Source organism: Lactuca virosa, chromosome 8 (assembly GCF_052849685.1).
Source record: "Lactuca virosa cultivar CGN04683 chromosome 8, Lactuca_virosa_CGN04683_v6, whole genome shotgun sequence".
Classification (NCBI taxonomy): domain Eukaryota; kingdom Viridiplantae; phylum Streptophyta; class Magnoliopsida; order Asterales; family Asteraceae; genus Lactuca; species Lactuca virosa.
The window spans coordinates 183,097,548-183,120,565 of NC_136433.1; the positions used below are offsets into that span (position 1 = coordinate 183,097,548).

The following is a 23,018-nucleotide window of genomic DNA, read 5'->3' on the forward strand; positions in this document are numbered from 1 at the left end:
CAAAACTCGACCAGATTTAGGATATGCATTATACTTAGTTGTTACGATGCCCAAATATCCTGTTAAAATAACCATAATTAGGGTATATATATGATGATTAATATATATCAGATAATTATGAGATCAAAAATATAATTATCAAATACATATCTATATATATATATATATATATATATATATATATATATATATATATACATAAATCATTTGATGATACATACCCGGGAGAGGTATGTACATATATATATATATATATATATATATATATATATATATATATATATATATATATATATATATATATGATAAAGATAAAAGATAAAAGCCTAGGGTTAATGCATTAATGAGTTGGTTATTCATCCAAAAGCCTTGACTAAATTCGGGCATATCCCAAATACCTATAATTGTTAATCTTGCGAGAGCTAGGAAGTTATGTATAGATTTATACGGGGCCATGACAACTTGACATGCGATTGCTAGCTACAATCCCGGTAGGATACCTTCCATATAAGTTAATATTCGACGTCCGATGAAGCGTTGTGATTAGGGGTATATTTACGGTTGTAGCGTCGATTATAGGGGATCATTTTAGTACATTAAAAACTGCCTTAGAGCTTAGATTACCATTAGGGACACCTGGAATGGTAATTAAAATAAGTTAGGATCGTTACATATCCTAAAAAGATAGTAAATTAGGATTAATAAAAGATATCCTAATTAAAATATGTTAGGATCGTTACATATCCTAAAAGGATAGTAAATTCAAATTAATAAAACATATCCTAATTGAAATACGTTAGGATCGTTAGATATCCTAAAAAGATAGTAAATTAGGATTAATAAAAGAAATCCTAATTAAAATACGCTAGGATCGTTAGATATCCGAAAGCTAGGTTAATAATTAAGAAAGGTTTTCTCAAAGAAAAGTATTCTTAAAAGGAATTTAAAAATAAAAAATTGTGCACTCACCAACATTATGTTGGCTTTCAAAATACATGTATTATCAAGTAGATGAGTGTGGAAGAGTGTTCCCCAAGTATGAAGGAAGTTTGGAAGGAAGTTGTTAAAGTTTAGTATAGTAATTTTTGGAGTTTGTGTATGTCCCTAAAATAATGTAATCCTTCAAAAATCAATAATATATAAATGTTTAAAATATACCTTTGTGTTTGATTGTACCTGTTTCCAAGATCCAATTATCCCTACATCGTACTGTCTGGTGTTTCTGCCAACGGCTGGGCAGGGTGTGACAGATTGGTATCAGAGCTCAGGTTATAGCGAACTAGTAATTCCTTAGGAAATACGACTATAGCCCGGGGCGTAAAAACTCTGAATTAGTAAAACCTAATAAAAGTATTAATAATAATAACTGTATGGATAAACTACTCTTTGTGAGGTGTCTAGACTGGAAAAACTTGTTGATAGGGTTGCTGGATTTCAGAACAGCTATATGTCAAAATGGTCCTGCCCTTCGACTTTTCCTAACTGGTAGATCCTTGTAGTTTAAAAGTACACAAAGATAAGATTAAATAAAATACTCAAATCAAACATTAATCAAATAAAAAGTTGTGTAAACTCTTATAAATACACCCTCGTATCCAAAAAGATCATTCAAATCACAACTTAAGATTTTAGGTCAAAAACGAATCCTAGGTTTAGTTAGTAATGCGGCCGACCCACAACTAGACCTAGAATGTGCAACTAATTTTTATTAAGGTCCGACCGACGCACGCTCAAACCCGGATGCCGTAGTTGACAATCTAAACGCTTAAGGATTTATGGATCGATAGTTAGTATGCCTAGTTAGGAAATTAGGATGAAGTCTACGACTAGAAGATGATCAGATCAGTAGCACTAATTGACTCCCCTGAAGACTAGAGTCGTATAGAGTGATACGTCGAGGGAAGTTAAGGATTTGCGTCATAGAGTTCTTAGGATCGAGTCCGACTTACTAATCGGAGAGTTCCGTTCATAGCTCAAGGATGATGATCTAGGCAGCGATTACTCGACAAACCCTTAAGAGAAAATCACATTACATCCGGTACTATCTACTATATACCTATAATTCTATAATTATACGTATTACGATTTACTCTTATCTCTCATAAACATCTAACCCTTTTGGATGTCTTATGCAGGGCGGTCAAAGTAGGTGTGATCATCAGGAGCTCATCCATGGAGGATATATAGGATTGGTTTTCTCATCTTTCCCCGGAGAGAGATCAGGTGGTGCCGCACTCCCCAGTGACGGAGGAGGCAGAATACGATCCGTGGATGCAGAGGCCACCTACCCCCACTGATATGGAGTTTATCGAGGATGAGGATCCCTATGAGGATTAGGAGCCACTGGAAGAGGATTCGCATGACGAGCAGGAAGGAGGAGATCCAGGTGATAGCTCGCCACATCCCGACTCGTCATCCCACAGTGATGGACATCCCAAGACTCAGGAGGAGGACACTCCTAAGTCAGAGCCATCATCGGAGTCTCCAACCTCAGACCAGCCTTCCAGTGTGTACGCCTCAGGACCCCGAGTGATCTATACCCTCATAAAATATATTCCTACTCCATCCCAAAAGAGAGCAGTCTCACCCTCATCATCCTCAAATCCATCCAAGAAACCCTGCCCTACCCATAAATGGACGCCCCAAGTAGACGAGTGGATCCAAGACGATAGCATTGGCCACTACGAGATCGGAGAGTCGTATCAGGCTCTGAGACGCAACCATATCCCTAAGGATCCCAAAGATTGAGCGATTTTAGTTTAGTTCCATGTGTGGCATGACACAAGGATCGTGACTCGTTGCAGAGGGAGGTTAGGATGTTAACTGACCTCGTCATTGGTTTAGAGGAGAGGAGGGATTTTGATGATATGAGGATCCTCCACGCTTATGATCACCTATATGAGACCCATTCTCTAGTACAACATCATTAGATCGAGATTGAGAGTCTTGATCAGGTTGTGAGAGAGGCGGAGTTGAGATTATTGGTGTCAGAGATAGGAGCAACCACTCTGGAGGCAATAATTGGGTGCCTCCAGCAGCAGTTAGCTCAGATAGTGATTTGGTTGGTAGTTTAATTTAGGATGTGGTAGATAGTTCCATCCTGGGGTAGCTAGGAACTATGATATTTTTGGGTTTGAGGGAGGGAATAGCAGTGTAGCCGATATAGGAATCTGCTACTTCTTTTGTGTAGAATAGATCATATTCCTGTTCAAACCACACTTGTATACACTCATTTGGTTATGATAAATTGACATAAAAAGTTTATGAAAATCCATAAAAGTATGTATGATCTAAATGTTTATGTGTTATTTGTTTGTTTTGATTGCTTTAAATAAGTTAACGCTTCTAACTTAGCAAGATAAAATAACAACTAACCCGTAACTTAAATTTAGAATCATGCCTCGCACTAGACGTAACCCAGGAACACCTGAAAGGAATCCCGAGCCAATGAGCTCAGCCACGATTGAGGAACTGGTCGCCCAACGTGTAGTTGATGCCATAGGAAGTCTAGAAAACCCTAGGAATATAGGATCCGGAAGCAATGGAGGCGAGAGTTCTTAAGGAGACAATCGAGTTCCCACTAGAGTCTGTTCATATAAGGATTTTATGAAATATAAGCCAAAACCCTTCTATGGAAATGAGGGAGTTGTTGGGCTGACTAGGTGGATAGAGAAGATGGAATCGGTTTTTGAGATAAGTTTCTACCCAGAGGACTATAAAGACAAATTGGCCGCTTGCACCCTAGCATATGCAACCTTAAGCTGGTGGAACAGTTACACCAAGACCATGGGCGTAAATGTAGCTAACTCCATGTCTTGGTATGAGTTGAAGCAACTCATGATTAGATAATACTGTCCACACGAGGAGATGCATAAACTGGAGCAGGAGCTGTGGAATCTGATGATGCAGGAAGCTGATATTGCCATCAATACAAGTCGCTTCAATGACCTAGCCACATTGTGTCCCGGTATGGTTACCCCAGAGGAAAAGAAGATAGAGAGGTATATTTGGGGTTTGCCTCAACCTATTCAAGTCTTAGTCATGGCCTCAAAACCTACTACCTTTGATAGCACCAAGAGATTAGCCTTTAGTCTAACCCATCAAGAGGTTCGTCGAGGAACGATGGTTCAGAAGGCTGACCTTCCCAAGGCAAAGGGTAGAAAAAGGAAATTTGGTAAGGAGGCCAAATGGAAGGCTAGGCAATCATCAGAGAAGAAGCGAGAAGTGATTCGAGCATTTGCAGTTGCAGCACCCTCGGTAGGGACCACTTCAGGAGGGAGCCCTAAGTACAACGAATGTGAGTATCATCACCAGGAGCATGTTGGGTCTGTACCAACTGCGGCAAGAGAGGTCATCTTGCAAACAAGTGTAGAACCCCATCCAATAGAGATAGTCGAGCGTGCTATGAGTGCAAGGAAACTGGACACCTCAGAAGGGATTGTCTAAAATTAAGAGGTCAGGGAGGTGCTGCTAAAGGTAGGGCATTTGTTATCGGAGCAAGGGAAGTCGTCAAAGATCCGACGGTAGTGACGGGTACATTCCTAATCAATAAATTGTATGCAAATATTCTTTTTGATATCGGCGTCGATAGAAGCTATATTACTCCCAAATTTAGGAAGTTATTAGATCACCCCTCTAGTAAACTTAGGAAAGCCTATAGGGTAGAAATGGCTAACGGCCAAGTCGGTGAGAAATACTTAGGAACTATACCTTAACTCTAAATTCTCATCCCTTTCTCATCGACCTTATGCCAATGATCATTGGAACTTTCGACGTCATTATCGGCATGGAGTGGTTATCTGCTAACCACGTCGAGGTGCTTTGCTTCGAGAAGTCCCTACATCTACCCTTACCCAACGGATAATCCGTGATCATCTTCAGCGACAAGCCTAGTAGAAACCTTCGGATCATCTCGTGCATGAAGGCTAGGAAATACTTGCAGAAAAAGTACTTCGCCTTCTTAGCTCATATTGTTGATAGGAAAGACAATAAGAAGAAAAAGATGGAGGAAGTACCTCATGTGTGCGAATTCCCTGATGTATTCCATGAAGATCTAGCCGGTCTACCGCCAGTTCGTCAAGTAGAGTTTAGGATTGATCTAGTCCCAAGAGCTGCCCCAGTAGCAAAGTATCCTTATATATTGGCACCCTCGGAGATGCAAGATCCCTCCAGCCAACTACGATAAATTCTTGACAAGGGTTTCATCAGACGAAGCTTTTCGCCTTGGGGAGCACCCGTTTTATTTGTCAAGAAGGACGGATCTTTCCAAATGTGCATAGACTACAGAGAGATAAATAAGTTGACCATTAAGAATAAATATCCTCTACCCTGAATAGACGATCTCTTCGATCAATTGCAAGGATCCAGTTACTTCTCTAAGATCGACTTGAGATCAGGATATCATCAACTTTGAGTCATGGAAGAGGACATTCCAAAGATTGTGTTCAGAACACGCTATAGTCATTACGAGTTCTTGGTCATGCCTTTCGGATTGACCAATGCTCAGGTGGTCTTTATGGATCTTATGAATCGAGTATGTAAACCCTACTTTGATAAATTCGTGATTGTATTCATCGACGATATTTCGGTATACTCACGAACCAAGGAAGAGCATGGGCAACACCTTCGAGTAATCCTAGAGTTGTTAAGGAAAGAAAAGTTGTACGCCAAATTTTCTAAGTGTGAATTTTGGCTAAGAGAAGTACACTTTCTTGGGCATGTGGTGAGCAGTAAAGGAATTCATGTCGACCCTTCCAAGATAGAAGCGGTGGGAAGCGGTCAAGAATTAGGAAGCGCCCAAGACGCCAACAGAAGTACGTCAATTTCTAGGAGTGGCCAGCTACTACCGGAGATTTATAGAGAATTTCTCTCGTATAGCCAAACCCCTTACAATGTTAACCCAAAAGGAAGTAAAATTCATTTGGGAAGACAGGCATGAAGCAGCTTTCCAAAAATTCTGAAGGACATGTTGTGTAGTGCACCAATACTATCTCTTCCAGAAGGAAATGATGACTTCGTAGTATACTGCAATGCGTCACACCAAGGAATGGGATGTATATTAATGCAAAGGGAGAAGGTCATAGCCTACGTTCAAGAAAACTTAAGGTGCATGAGAACAACTACACCACCCACGACCTAGAGTTGGGAGCGATAGTTTTTTCCCTAAAGATCTGGCGTCATTACCTCTACGGAACAAAGTGTGTGGTATAAACGGATCACAAGAGTCTGCAACACATCTTCAATAAGAAGGAACTCAATATGAGGCAAAAAAGATGGTTAGAGTTGCTGAACGACTATGATTGTGAGATTCGCTACAACCCAGGAAAGGCTAATGTCGTAGTTGACACTTTGAGCCGTAAGGAACGAGTGAAACCTCGTAGAGTGAAAGCCTTTACAATGACTGTTCAGTCAAATCTAATATCCCAGATTAGAAGTACTCAGCTTGAGGATTTAATGGAAGGAAACATTAAGGAAGAAAGCCTCAGAGGTATGGAAAGACAACTCTAAGTAAAGGATGATGGAACGAGATATTTCATGAACCGAGTATGGGTTCCGAAATACGGAGGATTCAAGGAAGTAGTCTTAGATGAAGCTCATAATACTAGGTATTCCATTCATCTAGGAGCGGACAAGATGTATCTAGACCTGAAACCATTATTGGTGGCCGAACATGAATGATGAAATTGCGACCTACGTTAGCAAGTGCCTAACATGTTCGAAGGTTAAGGTAGTACATCAACGGCCCCTCGGGATTATTACAGAAACCATATATTCCCAAGTGGAAGTGGGAGCATATTGCAATGGACTTTGTCACCAAGTTACCAAAGACTACTGCAAGTTATGACACTATATGGGTAGTTGTCGATAGATTAACCAAGTCTGCCAATTTCATACAGATAAAAGAGACGGACAAGATAGAGAAGCTGACCAAAAACATACCTTAAAGAGATTGTCAGATTACATGGGGTACCCTTGTCCATTATCTCTGACAGAGATAGTAGGTTTGCCTCTTGTTTCTAATGGAGCTTGCATAAATCCCTTGGTACGCGCCTAGATATAAGTACAGCTTATCATCTGCAAACCAATGGTCAAAGCGAAAGGACCATTCAAACGTTGGAATACATGCTCAGAGCATGTGTGATAGATTTTGGGAATTCATGGGATACTCACCTACCTTTGGTTGAGTTTTCATACAACAATAGCTATCACACGAACATCAAAGCAGCACCGTTCGAAGCACTATATGGTCGGAAATGTCATTCTCCTATTTGTTGGATGAAAGTTGGCGACACCCAACTAGCCAAGAAGTTAGCAAGGGATACCTTACGAACAAGCCCATAGATCATCCACGAGACGACAGAGAAGATAGTGCAGATAAGAGAACGCATGAAGGCAGCATGTGATCGACAAAAGAGCTACGCCGATGTGAGGCGTAAACCCATAGAATTCCAAGTGGGAGACAGAGTGATGCTCAAAGTATCTCCTTGGAAAGGAGTTATAAGGTTCGGAAGGCGATGTAAACTAAACCCAAGATACATAGGACCATTCGATATCCTTTAAAGGATAGGTCCAGTTGCGTATCGACTCAGATTACCTCTAGATCTTAATAAAGTGCACGACATCTTTCACGTGTCAAATCTCAAGAAATGCCTTTCTGAAGACGATACGCTAGTCATTCCACTTGATGAAATTCAAGTTAACCCTCTGAACTTCATCGAAGAACCTGTCGAAATAATGGATAGAGAGGTCAAACGACTCAAGCATAGTCGGATTCCCATATTTAAGGTACGATGGAACTCTAATTGAGGGCCAGAGTATACATGGGAAAGAGAAGACCAAATGAACAACAAGTACCCTCACTTGTTCTAAAAGAAATCCATCGAAAAGGTAAAATTTTGGGACGAAATTTCCTAAACAAGGGGAGACTGTGACAACCCTGAGAAATTCGTCACTAGTCACCGTTAGGAAATTATAGGAAAATAAATGTAATAGAAAGCATTGTAATATTCGGTTTTTAAGATAATAAGAATCAGATATGTTGTTACATTTATTTGCTAAAAATCATCCATTAGGCTCTAAAAATTAGCGATCACAAAGTTGTGACGTTTTCCGATTCGGTTAACATACTTGGAAAGTACTTGTTAACGTGATCACAAGTATATAATATTCGTAAAAATCCAACTCCGAAGGAGAGAGTTCTGGATTTTACAAAAATACAACTCAACCGCATAGTTAAAATTAATTACGTCGAAACGGTACTTAGAGATTGGTTGAGTCTTGACTAAAAGTGCAGAAAGGAGTTTCGTAGTACTCCTCGAGATATAAACTTTAGGAAAAAGTTTGTCGGAAACGGGATCCATATGAGTAAGTTATGATTTTTATAAAATCATTAATTCTTACCCCCATTGGGCTCGAAAATGAAAGTCATAACCGGCCAAAACCATCAAAAGGAAAGTTGTAGTAACCGTTGAGATCATCACATAGATAAAGAGAGGGTCTAGATTAGAGCACGCACGAGGAAGTAATGATTTTTGAAAAATCTTTACTTGCGTGTCAAGTGTGCGCCACCGCGTGCCGCGCACCTGACACCGGATTCGAACAGATTACAAGTGATATGGCTGAGTAGGGTGGGACACGTGGCAACTTCCTGTGGAGCCACAGTGTTCGAATGCACGCCGCGCACCCCCAAAACTCGACTATAAATAGAGGGTTGTGCCACTCAGTCCAACACACCTTCAAAACACTCCTCTCTTTCTCTTTGGTTTGTGTGTTACCTCGTGGAGCGGTCCCCGGAGTTCAGAGCTTGTCTTTACCCTACATCAGCGGTTTCAAACCCTAGAGTGAGTTCACGACCCCTATTTTACTGTTTTAAAATGTTTTCAGGGGGGAATACATGCTTAACAAATGATTTTATATAAATATTTATTTTTTAAATATTAATTCATTTTATAATAAGTCTGATGCCTTAGGATAGTATAACTGTAGATAATATGCCTAGATTTAAGTTATGCTTTGTGTCTAAAGGATATAATGTCAGATAATCTAGGAGTAGGCATTACCTAGATGTTATAATTGCCAAATCCCTAGGAAACCTTAGTACCTAGAAGTTATGCTAGACAAGATTTAGGATATGCACTATACTTAGTTGTTACGCTGCCCAAATATCCTGTTAAAATAACCATAATTAGGGTATATATATGACGATGTGTATATATATATATATATATATATATATATATATATATATATATATATATATATATATATATATATATCAGATAATTATGAGATCATAAATATAATTATCAAATACATATATATATATATATATATATACGTTAAAAACTATATATATATATATATAGTTTATATATATATATATATATATATATATATATATATATCATTTGATGATATATACCCGGGAGAGGTATATACAAAGATAGTGTGATGTGTGTGTGTGTGTGTATATATATATATATATATATACATATATATATATATATATATATATATATATATATATATATATATATGGGTAATTATGATAAATATAAAATATAAAAGCTTAGGGTTAATGCGTTAGTGAGTTGGTTATTTATCTAAAAGCCTTGATTAAATTTGGCATATCCCCAATAGAAAGTTATGTATAGATCTATACGGGGTCATGACAACCCCACTTGCGATTGCTAACTACAATCCCGGTAGGATACCTTCCATATAAGTTACTATTCGACGTCCGATGAAGCATCGTGATTAGGGGTACATTTACGATCGTAGCGTCGATTATAGGGGCTCACGTTAATACATTAAAAATTGCCTTAGAGCTTAGATTACCATTAGGGATGCCTTGAATGATAATTAAAATACGTTAGGATCGTTAGATATCCTAAAAAGATAGTAAATTATGGTTAACAAAAGATATTCCGTATCTTAATTAAAATACGTTAGGATCGTTAGATATCTTAAAAAGATAATAAATTAGGATTAATAAAATATATCCTAATTGAAATACGTTATGATCGTTAGATATCATAAAAAGATAAGAAATTATGATTAATAAAATAAATCCTAATTAAAATACGCTAGGATCGTCAGATATCCGAAAGTTAGGTAAATAATTAAGAAATATTAGATTTTCTCAAAGACAAGTAATCTTAAACGGAATTCAAAAATAAAAATTCATGCACTCACCAACATTATATTGACTTTCAAAATACATCTATTCTTAGGAAGATGAGTGTGGAAGAGTGTCTCCCAAGTATGAAGGAATATTGCAAGGAAGCTATTGAAGTTTAGTATAGTAATTTTAGGAGTTTGTGTATGTTCCTACAACAATGTAATCCTTCAAAAAATCAATAATAAATAAAATTTTAAAATATACATTTGTGTTTGATTGTACCTGTTGCCGAGATCCAATTATCCCTACGCCGCATTGTCTGTTGTTTCCGCCAACGGCTGGGCTGGGTGTGACACTTTTCCGCTCCCACTGTCTCTACACTTATCACCTCTAACAAAAATGTAAAACACTTGCCATAGTATGTTCCACTCCTACTGTCCCCTCTCATCTCACCTTTGGCTAAAACATCCATGAAACACTTATACAATCTACTGCCTTTTTCCTTATAAAAAGAGCAGAATCATAAAACCCAAAAAAGTACACCCCGCTCGTTCACTGTCTTCTTCCTTACGAAAATCCCCAAAAAATATATTGCAACCCCTTGACTACAAAGCCAAATCCTCACCTCGAATGGATATGATTTCAAATACATAATTAATCGATCACATACCAAGCCCTAGATATTTGTTTTGTGTTTCAAATTCTTTCGAATATGAAAGGTGAGATGGTGGAACTCAAGGTGAGGGTGGATGGACAAGAAGGATGTGGGGTGTTAGGATGAGTCCAACTAATGTTTCATAATAATACAACAATAAAAAAAGATTTAAAATATAGCATTAAAGAAAAATTGTTATTTTAAGTTGATGTTGGACCAATACCAAAATAAAACCAAACCATAGGGACTTTGTGAGTGAAAAAAAAAATTTATATGGATGAAATCTAAAGCCTGGACCAAATCAAAGGGGCCATTTATTTAATTTACTCTAAATTTTATTTAAACAATGTAAAAAGCGAAACCCCGAGGGTTGAACGAGTAATTTACTCGAAATTGACAAAGGAACGTGTAAGAAGTTGTGAATAAACAACCCATTCAACCTCCTCTCTCCTCTCTCCCTCTGAAAATTCGGGATATTGAGAGAGGGCACCGCTTCAATCCATCTCTCACAAGATACAATAAGAGCCAATTCTCCTTCAGAAATTAACTAAGTTATGGATCAGATTGTTGGCAAGTTCGGAAGCTACTGGTTCAGTAACAAAGCCAACAAAGAACTCAATTCCGTCGGCGATGACATCAACGTAAGTCTTCATCTCTTTGTTTAATCGTTAATCCTAAAGTTAAATTTCAATTTCATGATATGATCTGTGCAAAATGTGAAGTACGTTTGAAGATATCTGTCAATTGGTCAAATTTGTTGGCTTTAGGTTAAAGTTTCGTTTCGAACATGGTGTTGCTGTTAGATGTTGACTGCGATGCATAATTGTGTATAAATATAATTATAGGTTGTGATTTCTCACGCTTAAAAGATAGATCTCTGATGATTTAAGTAGCATTTTTGGGAAAAAGGACAGACTTTATGGCGTTTGAGGAGAAATCCATAGCAATTCTGTCTTTTGAGAGAAAATTAGATCTTGAAATTAAAATTCCCAAGACTTTTTCTATTAAGTCGATCTTTATACATTAAATCATATATACCTTCTTGCCCCATTAAGCCTATTAAATAAAAAAGAAACAAAACCTAAGATGGACAATGAGTAGCAAATTTGCCAATTTTTAATCAAATCAACTGTTATTTCATCAATTTATGTTAGGTAATCTATTTAAAATTAGAAAAATATTATGTTTTGATATGATTGTGGGAGTAAAAGTATGTAATTGAAAAAAGTGTGAAAGTATAATAACTAATAAGTTAGTATCTCTTTCACAATTGCACCAAAATTAGAAAAAAAAAAATGGTTAACTACAAGTTTATTATCTTTTTTTAACCTGTTTTTATTGTTTACATTTATTTACTTTGTATCAGAAATTGGTATTTTTTTTGGCTGTAAATGTAAATACTTGATTGTTGCTTCTCTTTCTGGTTTTAGAGCTTGCAAAGCAGTATTTCAGGGGGAGCTACCTGGTTCGTCAACAAAATGAAAGGTTTGTATCTTGACATAAAAGACGTAAATGCCCTCGTCATAACAAATAGCCTTTAAAATGAATGTCCAGAATACCCTTTAAAGGAATCTTATATACCATATTAAACTCTCTTAAACTCTCTATTAAGCTTTTTTTTTCATCAAGTTAAATAAGTGATCTTTGGAAAAATGTTGTTTCTTTTTTTGACCGATTGAGTAAACGGCTGATTTTACCATTTTGACAGTAAATGACTATTTTACCCTTCTGGCAGTAAGTTAATCTAAAATGGCCATTTTACCCTTTTATAACCAGGAATTACCATTTTACTCTTCTAACATTAGACGACTAAAATTGCCATTTTACCCTTTTATAACCAGGGATTACCATTTTACCCTTCTAACATTAAATGACCATTTTACCCTTCTAACATTAAATGACCATTTTACCGTTCCGACAGTAATGACCATTTTACCATTCTGACATCATATGACCATTTTACACTTCCAACACTAAATGGACCATTCTCCCTTTTGACAGTGAATGACCATTTTACCCTTCTGACAATTGATGACCATTTTGCCCTTACATTTAATAACTGTTTAGTAAATGACCAATTTATCCTTTTGAAAGTAAATAACCATTTTGCCCTTCTGTAAGTAAATGACCGTTCTAACCATCCGAACAATAAACAATCATTTACCATTCTCACTCTAAATGACCATTCTACCCTTCACTAACATCAAACAACCACTTTCAGGAAAAATGCAAAAACCACTAACCGACCTCCTCAAAGAACACGACCTACCCGTAGGCATCTTCCCACGCGACGCCACAAACTACGAGTTCGACGAACAAACCAAAAAACTAACCGTCTTCATCCCCGCCATCTGTGAAGTCGGATACCGTGACTCATCCGTGTTGCGGTTCTCAACAACCGTGACCGGTTACCTTGAGAAAGGAAAGTTTACAGACATCGAAGGACTCAAAACAAAAGTCATGATTTGGGTCAAAGTCACTTGCATTGCTTCCGAAGGATCCAAACTCCATTTCACAGCCGGGTTGAAGAAGACTAGAACTCGATCTGGTTATGAGGTTCATCGTGATGGGATTACGGTTGAGAAGTTTTGAGATGTGTTTTGGTTGGTTTTGAGTTATGGAAAATGTGGGTGGATGATGTGTATGTGTATATGGTTTTGAATTTGTTGTGGATTTATTTAAGTTTTTGGTTGTTTGGTTTTTGTTTTATGGTGGATAGAGAATAATTTATAAAGAAAATATTGTGTTTCATTAGATTATGTAGATAAGTCATTTTAGAGCAACTTTATTATATATTATGTGAGAGATGTAAAATCAAGTAGACACTCCGAATGTGGTTTTATGGTGGATGGGTTTTAATAGATCCCACGTCCTTTTAAATCTGAATCGAAGGAAGTATTGATTCCGTCCAACATTAGTAACATATTTTCCAACTGCTCAGTTTCAACATCTCCCATGATTTTCCTTCGTCAATTCCACACCTATAGGCTCCTGACGATTAGCAATACAACGTTCTTTGTCCACTTTCAATGCATAAAGACCATATGTAATGTAAAGGTCATTTGTGATTAGCTTGTAACTCTTTTATTTAGTAATTGTTCAAATTTGAGAGGGTACTAGTGATATTTTATAATGTCATTCTATAAAGTAAAGGGTGGAAATTGCCAACATACGAAAGTATAGGAACCAAATAAGTCGATATAAGAAAGTTTTGCGGCCAAAAATAAGTTCGTGGCTAAAATATGAAACCACAAAAGTATACTATTCCCCGATTGGTTTTAATAGATACTATAATTATGTTTTTTTGAAAAAAAAAAAAAAATGAATAACTTTCAATTTCAAAATCAAATTTATTGCATCAGAGTTCAAAGACGTGTACTCTTCAAGTACAAAATTAATTTCGTACCAATAAAAGTTGTATGACCTACTTTAACATTTTGTAAACATCTTTTACATATATACAGTTATCTCCTACATTCTTTTGAATATATATTGTATTTGTTTTAAGGTTAATGAGTTATTTGTAAAAAAAAATGATTTTTTTTACCAATTTAACTAGGTAATATTTCATATTGCCACCAAAAAGTTACTAGTATATACATCAATACATGATTAATTGATAAGAGATCTATTTTATTACATAAAACTGACAAATAATAATAATTATTATTATTCTAATAATTGAAAGAGTAAATTACAACTTTCTTCATGTCAAACGTTATGGTTTTGGTCTTGATTATTGATTTGTTGCACAAATGGTCCTTAAATCTTTGCTTATTGTATGTTAGGTCCGTGAATCATTAAGGTCCCGTTTGATAGTTGCTGACTGAGAAAGTGCTGGCTGAGAAAAGTCTATCCGAATAAGAAATCCTGACTGAGAAAGATCTATATGCTAAATGACTATTTTCGGTTATCTTCTCCATTTTTATCTCCTTTCATCTACAACAAATAGTTAAAGTGATAGTTGTTTGCATCTTTTTCAGGTTTTCATCGGTACATGCTAGAGGTTGTTAATATGAGTCAGTCGTTTTTTTTTAGAGGCATATGACTGTCGACATCTATCTTTTCTACTTCATACCAATAAAATTCCGAGAGTTTGCTCTTATTGTTGTTTCATCTTCAACAAATAGTTAAACCAAACAAATAAACATTCGTCTTCATATAAAAATTACATTACATCTAATAACATATTTCAATCGATTTAATATATTTATAAAATTAGTGGTGTGAAAGCATACAAATTTAGGTTTGATTCCTTACGAATATGACATGGAGCTGATCTTTCCATACCTTCCACCAGATTACAGATAAGGCGTGAGGCCACCACACGCCAGTACCTACACTTTAATCTCAACCGTCCACGTGTCTCTCCTTTCAACGGCTCATAAAAACCCGTATCCTATTTGTTCTCTCGTGAACCCTTGGCTCCTCCTTTTAAATTTCAACCTTCAGCTTCAGTCTCTCACCTCATCAAAAACACACACATTTTCACCTTTTGATTCGTCAACAATGTCGATGAATACAGCCATTTCATCATCATCTAGGGTTCTGTTGAAGAAACCAGATATAGATCTGGATTCGGTGCCCAAAAACACGATTGGCTCTGTGAAAATTCCGTGTTTTTCATCGTCGCCATCCTCTGTTTTGAGCTTGATGTCGAAGGTAAGAAGAGGAGCCGTTCATTGTGCTTCGATGGTGGAGGAAAAGAGTCCGGTGTTGAGTAGTGGGGTGCTGTTTCAGCCGTTTGAAGAAGTGAAGAAGGAGGAGCTCTTAGTCCCGATATCTCCTCAGACCTCACTTGCACGTCAAAATTATTTCGATGATTGTGAAGCTGCCATCAACGAGCAAATCAAGTAAGTTTTATAATTATATTCGTTAATTTGTGTTTTTTTCTCGTTGTTCTTCGCTGTCTGGTTGTATAATCGTGTCGTTTGGTCCACATCTGCTTATATCTATGATTCTGTGCGTAAAGTGAAATTCTTCATACCTTTTGTGACGATTGTTATTGAATGTTATGCTTCATTGGTGACTACAAGTCATACACATTTAATGTTTGAGGAAAAATCGAATAACTGAATGAAAATGATGATTAATTAACTAGGATCAATGTTACAAAGGTATTAATGGTCAAATACTTGATCTAAGTTATGTTTCTGATGAGGATCTACAGATATTATGGATGAAAGGATGAAAGGAGCATGATAATGTTTATAATCATTTAATTTTCATGACATTAAATCATAAATGGTAGGTAGTGCTTATTATTTCCATCAAAATCCAACCAAATGGAAAAGAAAATGATTCCCTATAACGAATCAAAAGATTTAAAACACAAAACTTGCATAGTTTTTGTTGTTACAGAAGCAATCAACAATCATCTATACAAATCACAAAGAACCTAAACTCATGGCAAATCCAAGCTTATTGTTCTTGATTTACTTCAACTATTATTTGAACTTCTTCTATCCACTTCTAGTTGACTAACTCTTTACTTCTTAATGCTGCAGTGTTGAATACAATGTCTCCTACGTCTACCATGCTCTGTATGCATACTTTGATCGAGACAATGTAGCCATGAAAGGATTTGCCAAGTACATAAACTCAAATCCCCATTAATCTTTTCATACAAATCTTTACACACTTATAAACTTTGATTCATTTCTCTCTAGATTCTTCAAGGAATCAAGTGATGAAGAAAGAGAACACGCAGAAAAGCTAATGAAATATCAGGTTATTCTCACACACACACACATTTTCATGTCATCTTTTTCACATTTTTCTTAAAATCTTTTTTACATGTGTAGAATATGCGTGGTGGAAGAGTAAAGTTGCATACCATAGTTGGGCCACCTTCAGAGTTTGAGCATGAAGAAAAGGGAGACGCTTTATATGGTAATTAATTAACCAAATATTAAACTCAATTAATTAATTAACACTTGTTAAACATATATTTAATCCATATATTTTGATTTTATTCTTTTGATCTTGATTAGCAATGGAGTTAGCATTGTCCTTGGAGAAACTAGTCAATGAAAAACTTCTTTCTTTGCATTCGGTATGTTATTCATTATTCAAGAGTCTTTTTCTTTATTATTAAATGCAAAAAAAAATAACAATATAATTTCATTGATTTGTTTATTCTTATTTTTAATCTTTGAAATAAAAGGTGGCCGATACAAACAATGATCCACAACTGGCAGATTTTATTGAGAGTGAATTTCTAGCAGAACAGGTGAAGATTTTCATAAATATTTATTTATTTATTTATTTATATTTGAAAATTGTGTTAATTAGAATTGTTTTGTGATATAGGTTGAAGCAATAAAGAAGATTTCAGACTATGTGTCTCAATTGAGAAGAGTTGGAAAAGGCCATGGTAATATTAATATATACTTAATTGTATTAATTTGGTATTTGAATGTAAAATTATGGCTTTTAATTAATGTTATGAAATTTAATTTAATTGAATATGCAGGGGTGTGGCATTTCAATCAGATGCTTCTTGAGGAGGGTGTTTGATTGTACCTTTAGCATAATAAGTTGTACTTGGTGATTGTTTTGTGTGGTTTTATAGTTAATATTTGTGGTTGTAGTACTTATGGCAGTTTTTAATATATAAGTTAGAAACGTTAAATAAATTATTGACCTTCATATTAAGTTTTATATTTATGATTAATTAATATCATTTTAATATATAAGAACATAATATTATAATGAATAATTATTATGTTTAAAATAAACCAATTCATATTTTATAAAGTAAAATGTAATTAATATTAAATGGTGTAGGACATAAAGTGGGTTTGGAGATGTTTTTAGAGTGTATGCAATTTGGGGAACTGAGTTGGAATCATATGAAAGGTGTGTTTGGAATGAGCTTTGAATTTAAGTTTTTAGGTTTTTTTTTAAAAGAAAAAAACAACAAAAAGTCGAAATAAAGGTAAAGCTTTGTTTGAGCTCTGGATAGTTGGTGGCACCAAACAAAAGTAAATCACATATATATTCCATGCGTGAAGAAAAAATGAATAACTGAAGATTGTATAAATTGTCAAGTAGTTAGTTTGAATTATGTTTTTTATGAAGATTTGCATGTATTATGGTCTATGGATGAAAGGAGTAAAGATAATTGTTATTACTGAATCGTTCTTTCATTTCTTCTTATTGTATTGGAAAATTTTATCTAATTATAACAATATATTCAAATCAATTTCTAGTTTTGCAATTAAAAACTATACTATACTTCAATAGATTTCTAAAAGGCAATTATTTTTTACAACTTACACACTCACCTACTACTATACTCATAAATCTACTTTTCATCATAAGCAGCAGAAGGGCTCCTATAACAAGATCTTAATTTATAACAGTATCTTTGCATTTGTTTGTCTTGCAATGTGAATTTGTGGTTCTTTAATTCATATGTTGGTTTCGGTTACTCCATATAACCCAAAATGTTGAATAACTCCATCAAAAATGTTTCTTTGAACATCACTAAACCCCGATTGATGCACCCAACAAAGCCAATCGCAAAATAACCCACTAGAAGCCTCATGAAAGCCCTACACTATTCCATATGGAAGAGGATGAGAGAACATAAAAAGATGTTCATTTGATTCAAGATGAGAATCACAAATAGGACACACACGAGTGTCCAAATCGACACCTTTTTCATATAATTTAAGGGAAAATATTAATTTAGCCCTATAAATTTTTCTCGTTTATTTTTAAAAATTCACTTAATTATTATTTTTTGTACTCCACTTAGTAGATGTTTACCTGTTAGGATGTTAAGTTAGTCCCTTTACTCACTATAATAAATTTGTGTTGCTATGTTTTAACCGGTTGATGATGTGGACACTATAAGTCATTTATGCAAATGAAGAATGGCGCCCCACAAGAAGGACTGGTCACCGCGACAAAAATTTAGATTCTTCACGTACATTTTCTGCAACACCCTATGGATGCATTGTGATATTGCACACATGCTTCATCCTCTGAAATCCTTTAATCGATTTCTATATCCTCCGTCGTTTCCACCACCATCGTTTGCCACCTCTTTCTCTACGCCCACAGTTTTGATGGCTCGATCTTTTTACACTAGTCTTCCAAAATCAACCATGATTTTCACATGTTCAGCCTCCCCTTCATGCACCCTCATATCTCTCTCTCTCTCTCTCTCTCTCTCTCTCTCTCTAGCCACCAAACACCTCCTCTATCACCCCCAACTCGCCGGTACCTCACCCTCATCCATCGTAGCCAATTACGTCAAGACCAACTTTGAATCCCTTCATCTCCAAACCCACATCACCAACTATTATGTGTTGGTCACTGACATCTACTTTTTAAAACTTCGACCTAGATCAGGTATTTTTACCTCTGAAACCCTTAAATTCTTCAATTTTGAACCTAATTTCAAACAATCTGTTGGATAAAATGTTTGATGTGTTGGAGACTAGAACGTAGGGTTATGGTGGAGAACTGGATTCCTTATGGATCGTGTAAGTTTACTTTTCGAACTGATATTTCCACTCTATGTCTGAGTTACAGAAAATTCAGTCTATGATAATCCAAAAGGACACTTGTGTATCTAAGCACATAAACACAAGCCAAATCGTCAGAGAGTTTTGAGTTTGTTTACGAATAAGAAGAGTTGGGAAGGAGGTTCTATCTACAGCTCAAAAGAGGAGTTGTATATATGCATGACAGATTAGGGTTTAATCTTCTAAATTAGTTAGGGAAATCTCGAAGTTAGAGGCTTAATCAATGGTTTCTAAAACTAACAAGATTTGTCAATCTTACCATAATAGAATTCGATCTTATGTATGCATGCACTCCGCATTCACCGAACATTTAATATAGAGTACACACAATAAACTTCTTAGCTCACATGTCAGTTCCAATTATATAAAATGTCATGTGACACTAAAATCACCAACATGATTTGGGGATGCAAACCAAGACGAGTGTTTCGAATTTGAGCTCTGATCCTCAAGTTTTAACTACTCATTTTTTTCAATAGGTCGGAAATGGATTTAGGACGTCGACATTTCCAATGGAGCTCCACCGACTTTATTTCAAAAAAAAATGTTCATAGGAGAAATTTGAGTGATATAAACACCATTGTCGACGGCGATGGTGGAGTTGTTGGTCTAGGAAGAAATCTGAGTGATGTGGAATTATACACGTGGGTAAGGAAAACGTGGACTTTTGAAAGTCAAATGACACAACAAAAAGATAACCGGTTTACTCTTTCATATTCGTCAAAGTGGTCTTTTAAATCTGATAGCACCTACATTGTTCCCACATAAAACAAGAAAATTAGTTAAAGGACATAATAAAACATATCAAAATACTCTTACCCAATAGTGACATAATCCTTTAATTTAACTCTAGTAATCCTCCAAACCAAAATATTAAGTTTGATGAGAACCAATCTAATTCCAAGTCATATCTCCCCATGCCACTACCAGCCTTTCAACATCAATAAATTTCCTAATCGAGGCCACTATGTGAGAACCCGGCACACACCAACTCTCGTTTGCATGTATCCTCTTATTCAGTCAAAATACAATGATCAAGGAAGATCTTTACTGTTGGGTCATGACGGTTATTTGAATTCATAAAACAAAACATAGCAACAAAAACAATTAAATGAGAACAATCAAAATCTAACCTTGGATCTGTGTTTATCACATTACTACAACAATTCCAAGCTACAAGTGATATTTGTGTGTTTAACTTTACAATCTTTTATTTGTATTCCTAGAGAAGTGGCTAGAGGTGCATCATGAAACGCCTTTGGCTAACATTAACCAAATGTTTTCATCGTATACATCAATAGCTATTTTTTTTTTAAAGCACTGACTAATCACAATAAAGGGTTTTTAGAGATTTTTCATGAACTTTTTCACCCTAAAAAGATAATGAAAATCAAAAAGGATATTAAAGAAGTTTCTTCGGTCTCAAAAGTTTTTTGTTCCAATTGAGACATAAAAAAGGTTAGTTTTATGCAACAAAAGATTCAAAAAGCATAAAAGTCTTTTTGTAATCAAATTAACCCAACAAGCAAAACCCAAACATCCAAATTTGTGTACCAAAATCAAAACATAACCACCTCTAAAATCCAACAACTACCACATAAGTCTCAACAAAACCAACCACCAACAACACAAAAATCAAGCAACTTGGGCAGCTTGGGCAGCCTGCCTCTTCCTAGCCTCCTCAATAATAGTCAGCTTAATCCCCTTGCCCTTGGGCAGCGACACCCACGGCTTTGTCCCCTTTCCAAGAGTAAACACATTCCCCAAACGGGTCGCAAACTCATGACCCGTGGAATCCTGGATATGAACAGTCTCAAAACTTCCCTTATGTTTTTCCCTGTTCTTCAAAATTCCAACTCGCCCTGTGTTCCTGCCACCTGTCACCATGACAACATTGCCAACATCAAATTTGATGAAATCCACAATCTTGTTGGTGTCCAAGTCAAGCTTGATTGTGTCATTGGCTTTGATGAGTGGGTCCGGGTAGCGAATTGTTCGCCCATCATATGTGTTGATGTATGGAATGCCTTTTGACCCAAATTGAACTGATCTAACCTTGCACAATTTGAACTACAACAAAAAAAAATGTTTAATTAATTATTTTAAAGTGTTTGAAAATATGATTGTATTATATTATTATATATTAATTTGAACTAACCTTTGATTCCTCATCTCTGACTGAGTGGAGTCTGAATCTACCCTTGGTGTCATATAGAAGACGGAAGTTTTCATTGGTCTTGGGAATTGAGACGACATCTGATGAGAAAACAAAGAGTGAAATTGATGAATTGTTGAAGCTACTAGAGGGTAATATGGACATTTTGTGTAACTTTGATGAGTATATATACTTACCCATGAAACCAGCAGGGTAAGTCTTGTCAGTTCTGACCTTGTTGTCAACAAGAACATGGCGTTGCATGAGAATGGATTGGACCTCACGATATGTCAAAGCATACTTCAACCTGTTCCTCAGGATGAGGATCAAGGGGAGACATTCCCTTGATTTGTGAGGTCCTGATGATGGCTTAGGAGCCTGAGTTGCAGAAAATCAAAATAATATGTTATCAATCAAGAGAGAAAAGAAGACAGAAAAGAATGAAATATAAGAAGTGGTCTTGAATGGACTTACAAAAGCGCCACCAAGTTTATCAAGCATCCAATGCTTTGGGGCATTGAGCCTCTTCATGTGTTTCTTCAATCCTCGAGCCTTCAATAGAGAAAAAAACACAATTAAACATGATACGATTGAAAAATAGCACTATGAATATCGTTTTGCTACATAAATAAACAAAATCACGAACATATTGCGAAAATTATAGCCTCATTTCGACTGATGCGGGCTTTACAAAACAAATGAACCAGCAATATATATGTTGGAAAGTGCATTTGTGTATTTATACTGCTAATTTAAACGAGATCGAAACTACAGACACTGGATTCGACTGATTCCTTTAAAATCCTAAGTAGATATCGAGTTATTTGAGGTGTTTCAGGGTAAACAGTTCAATGGATAAAAACAGTAAAACGTGAGTGATGTAGCGTGATGACCATCGCAAAAATTTTAATGGAGAGAAACGTAGAAGAAAAACTGATATCAAATAAATCGAACATCGCGAGCAGCTATCAAACTTCTATGAATTACTAATGGATAAAATTTCAATAAGATGGAAAGAAATTGCACCATGGCTGCGGCGTGTGGTGTAGGAGATAGGAATCTCCGGTATAGATGTACGGCGAAACTGCGGCGGTCCTCTGCACTTACTGCGCCACTCTCTCCTTCAACTCTGCCGGTAAACCCTAGTTGATCGGCTTATATCACTTGTAAACCTATTTGGTTTACTGGGCTTGTAAATGGGTCGGGCCGTTTTAGAAACCCAAATATTACCAAAGCACGGGCCGGATAAAAAAATCCAACACGATTTATTCGAAACACCAATTTTTTTAGGCAAGAACTAACTATGTGATCCGGTAGAAAAGGTTTAAGATAGTTTTTGAACGACTAAACTGTATAAATGTTCCCTGTGGTTTGCTCAAAATTGTCATTTTGGTCCAAAAAAATTTTGACTAGCACCACAAGTCCAAAGTTTTCATTTTGTTGCGATTTTAGTCCAATTTGATTTAGAAATATTTAAAATGACAGGATTTACCCTTTGTACTTTCTTTTTCTATTTTTTTATTTATTTAAATGTTTTTTCAGTTTAAA

The 23,018-nt window shown here is 35.9% G+C and overlaps 3 protein-coding genes across 3 annotated transcripts; 2 read left to right on the forward strand and 1 right to left on the reverse strand.

Moving 5' to 3' along the window:
* The first annotated feature begins 11,184 nt into the window (after positions 1–11,184).
* Positions 11,185–13,526, forward strand: LOC145132819 (uncharacterized protein At5g01610-like). The gene is made up of 3 exons (XM_079067748.1): positions 11,185–11,416; positions 12,206–12,260; positions 12,997–13,526. Exons 1-3 carry the CDS (start codon positions 11,330–11,332, stop codon positions 13,365–13,367), a joined length of 513 nt encoding a protein of 170 aa, XP_078923874.1. The 5' UTR covers positions 11,185–11,329; the 3' UTR covers positions 13,368–13,526.
* A 1,698-nt stretch (positions 13,527–15,224) lies between these two features.
* Positions 15,225–17,413, forward strand: LOC145131422 (ferritin, chloroplastic-like). Its single transcript, XM_079066106.1, has 8 exons — positions 15,225–15,628; positions 16,283–16,366; positions 16,445–16,505; positions 16,580–16,667; positions 16,769–16,830; positions 16,942–17,007; positions 17,088–17,151; positions 17,251–17,413. Exons 1-8 carry the CDS (start codon positions 15,285–15,287, stop codon positions 17,292–17,294), a joined length of 813 nt encoding a protein of 270 aa, XP_078922232.1. The 5' UTR covers positions 15,225–15,284; the 3' UTR covers positions 17,295–17,413.
* Positions 17,414–20,795: 3,382 nt separating this feature from the next.
* LOC145132099 (small ribosomal subunit protein eS4-like) lies at positions 20,796–22,600 on the reverse strand. Its single transcript, XM_079066748.1, has 5 exons — positions 22,497–22,600; positions 21,945–22,022; positions 21,668–21,848; positions 21,474–21,571; positions 20,796–21,385 (listed from the first exon to the last, which is right to left on the reverse strand). Exons 1-5 carry the CDS (start codon positions 22,497–22,499, stop codon positions 20,951–20,953), a joined length of 795 nt encoding a protein of 264 aa, XP_078922874.1. The 5' UTR covers positions 22,500–22,600; the 3' UTR covers positions 20,796–20,950.
* Positions 22,601–23,018: the final 418 nt, after the last annotated feature.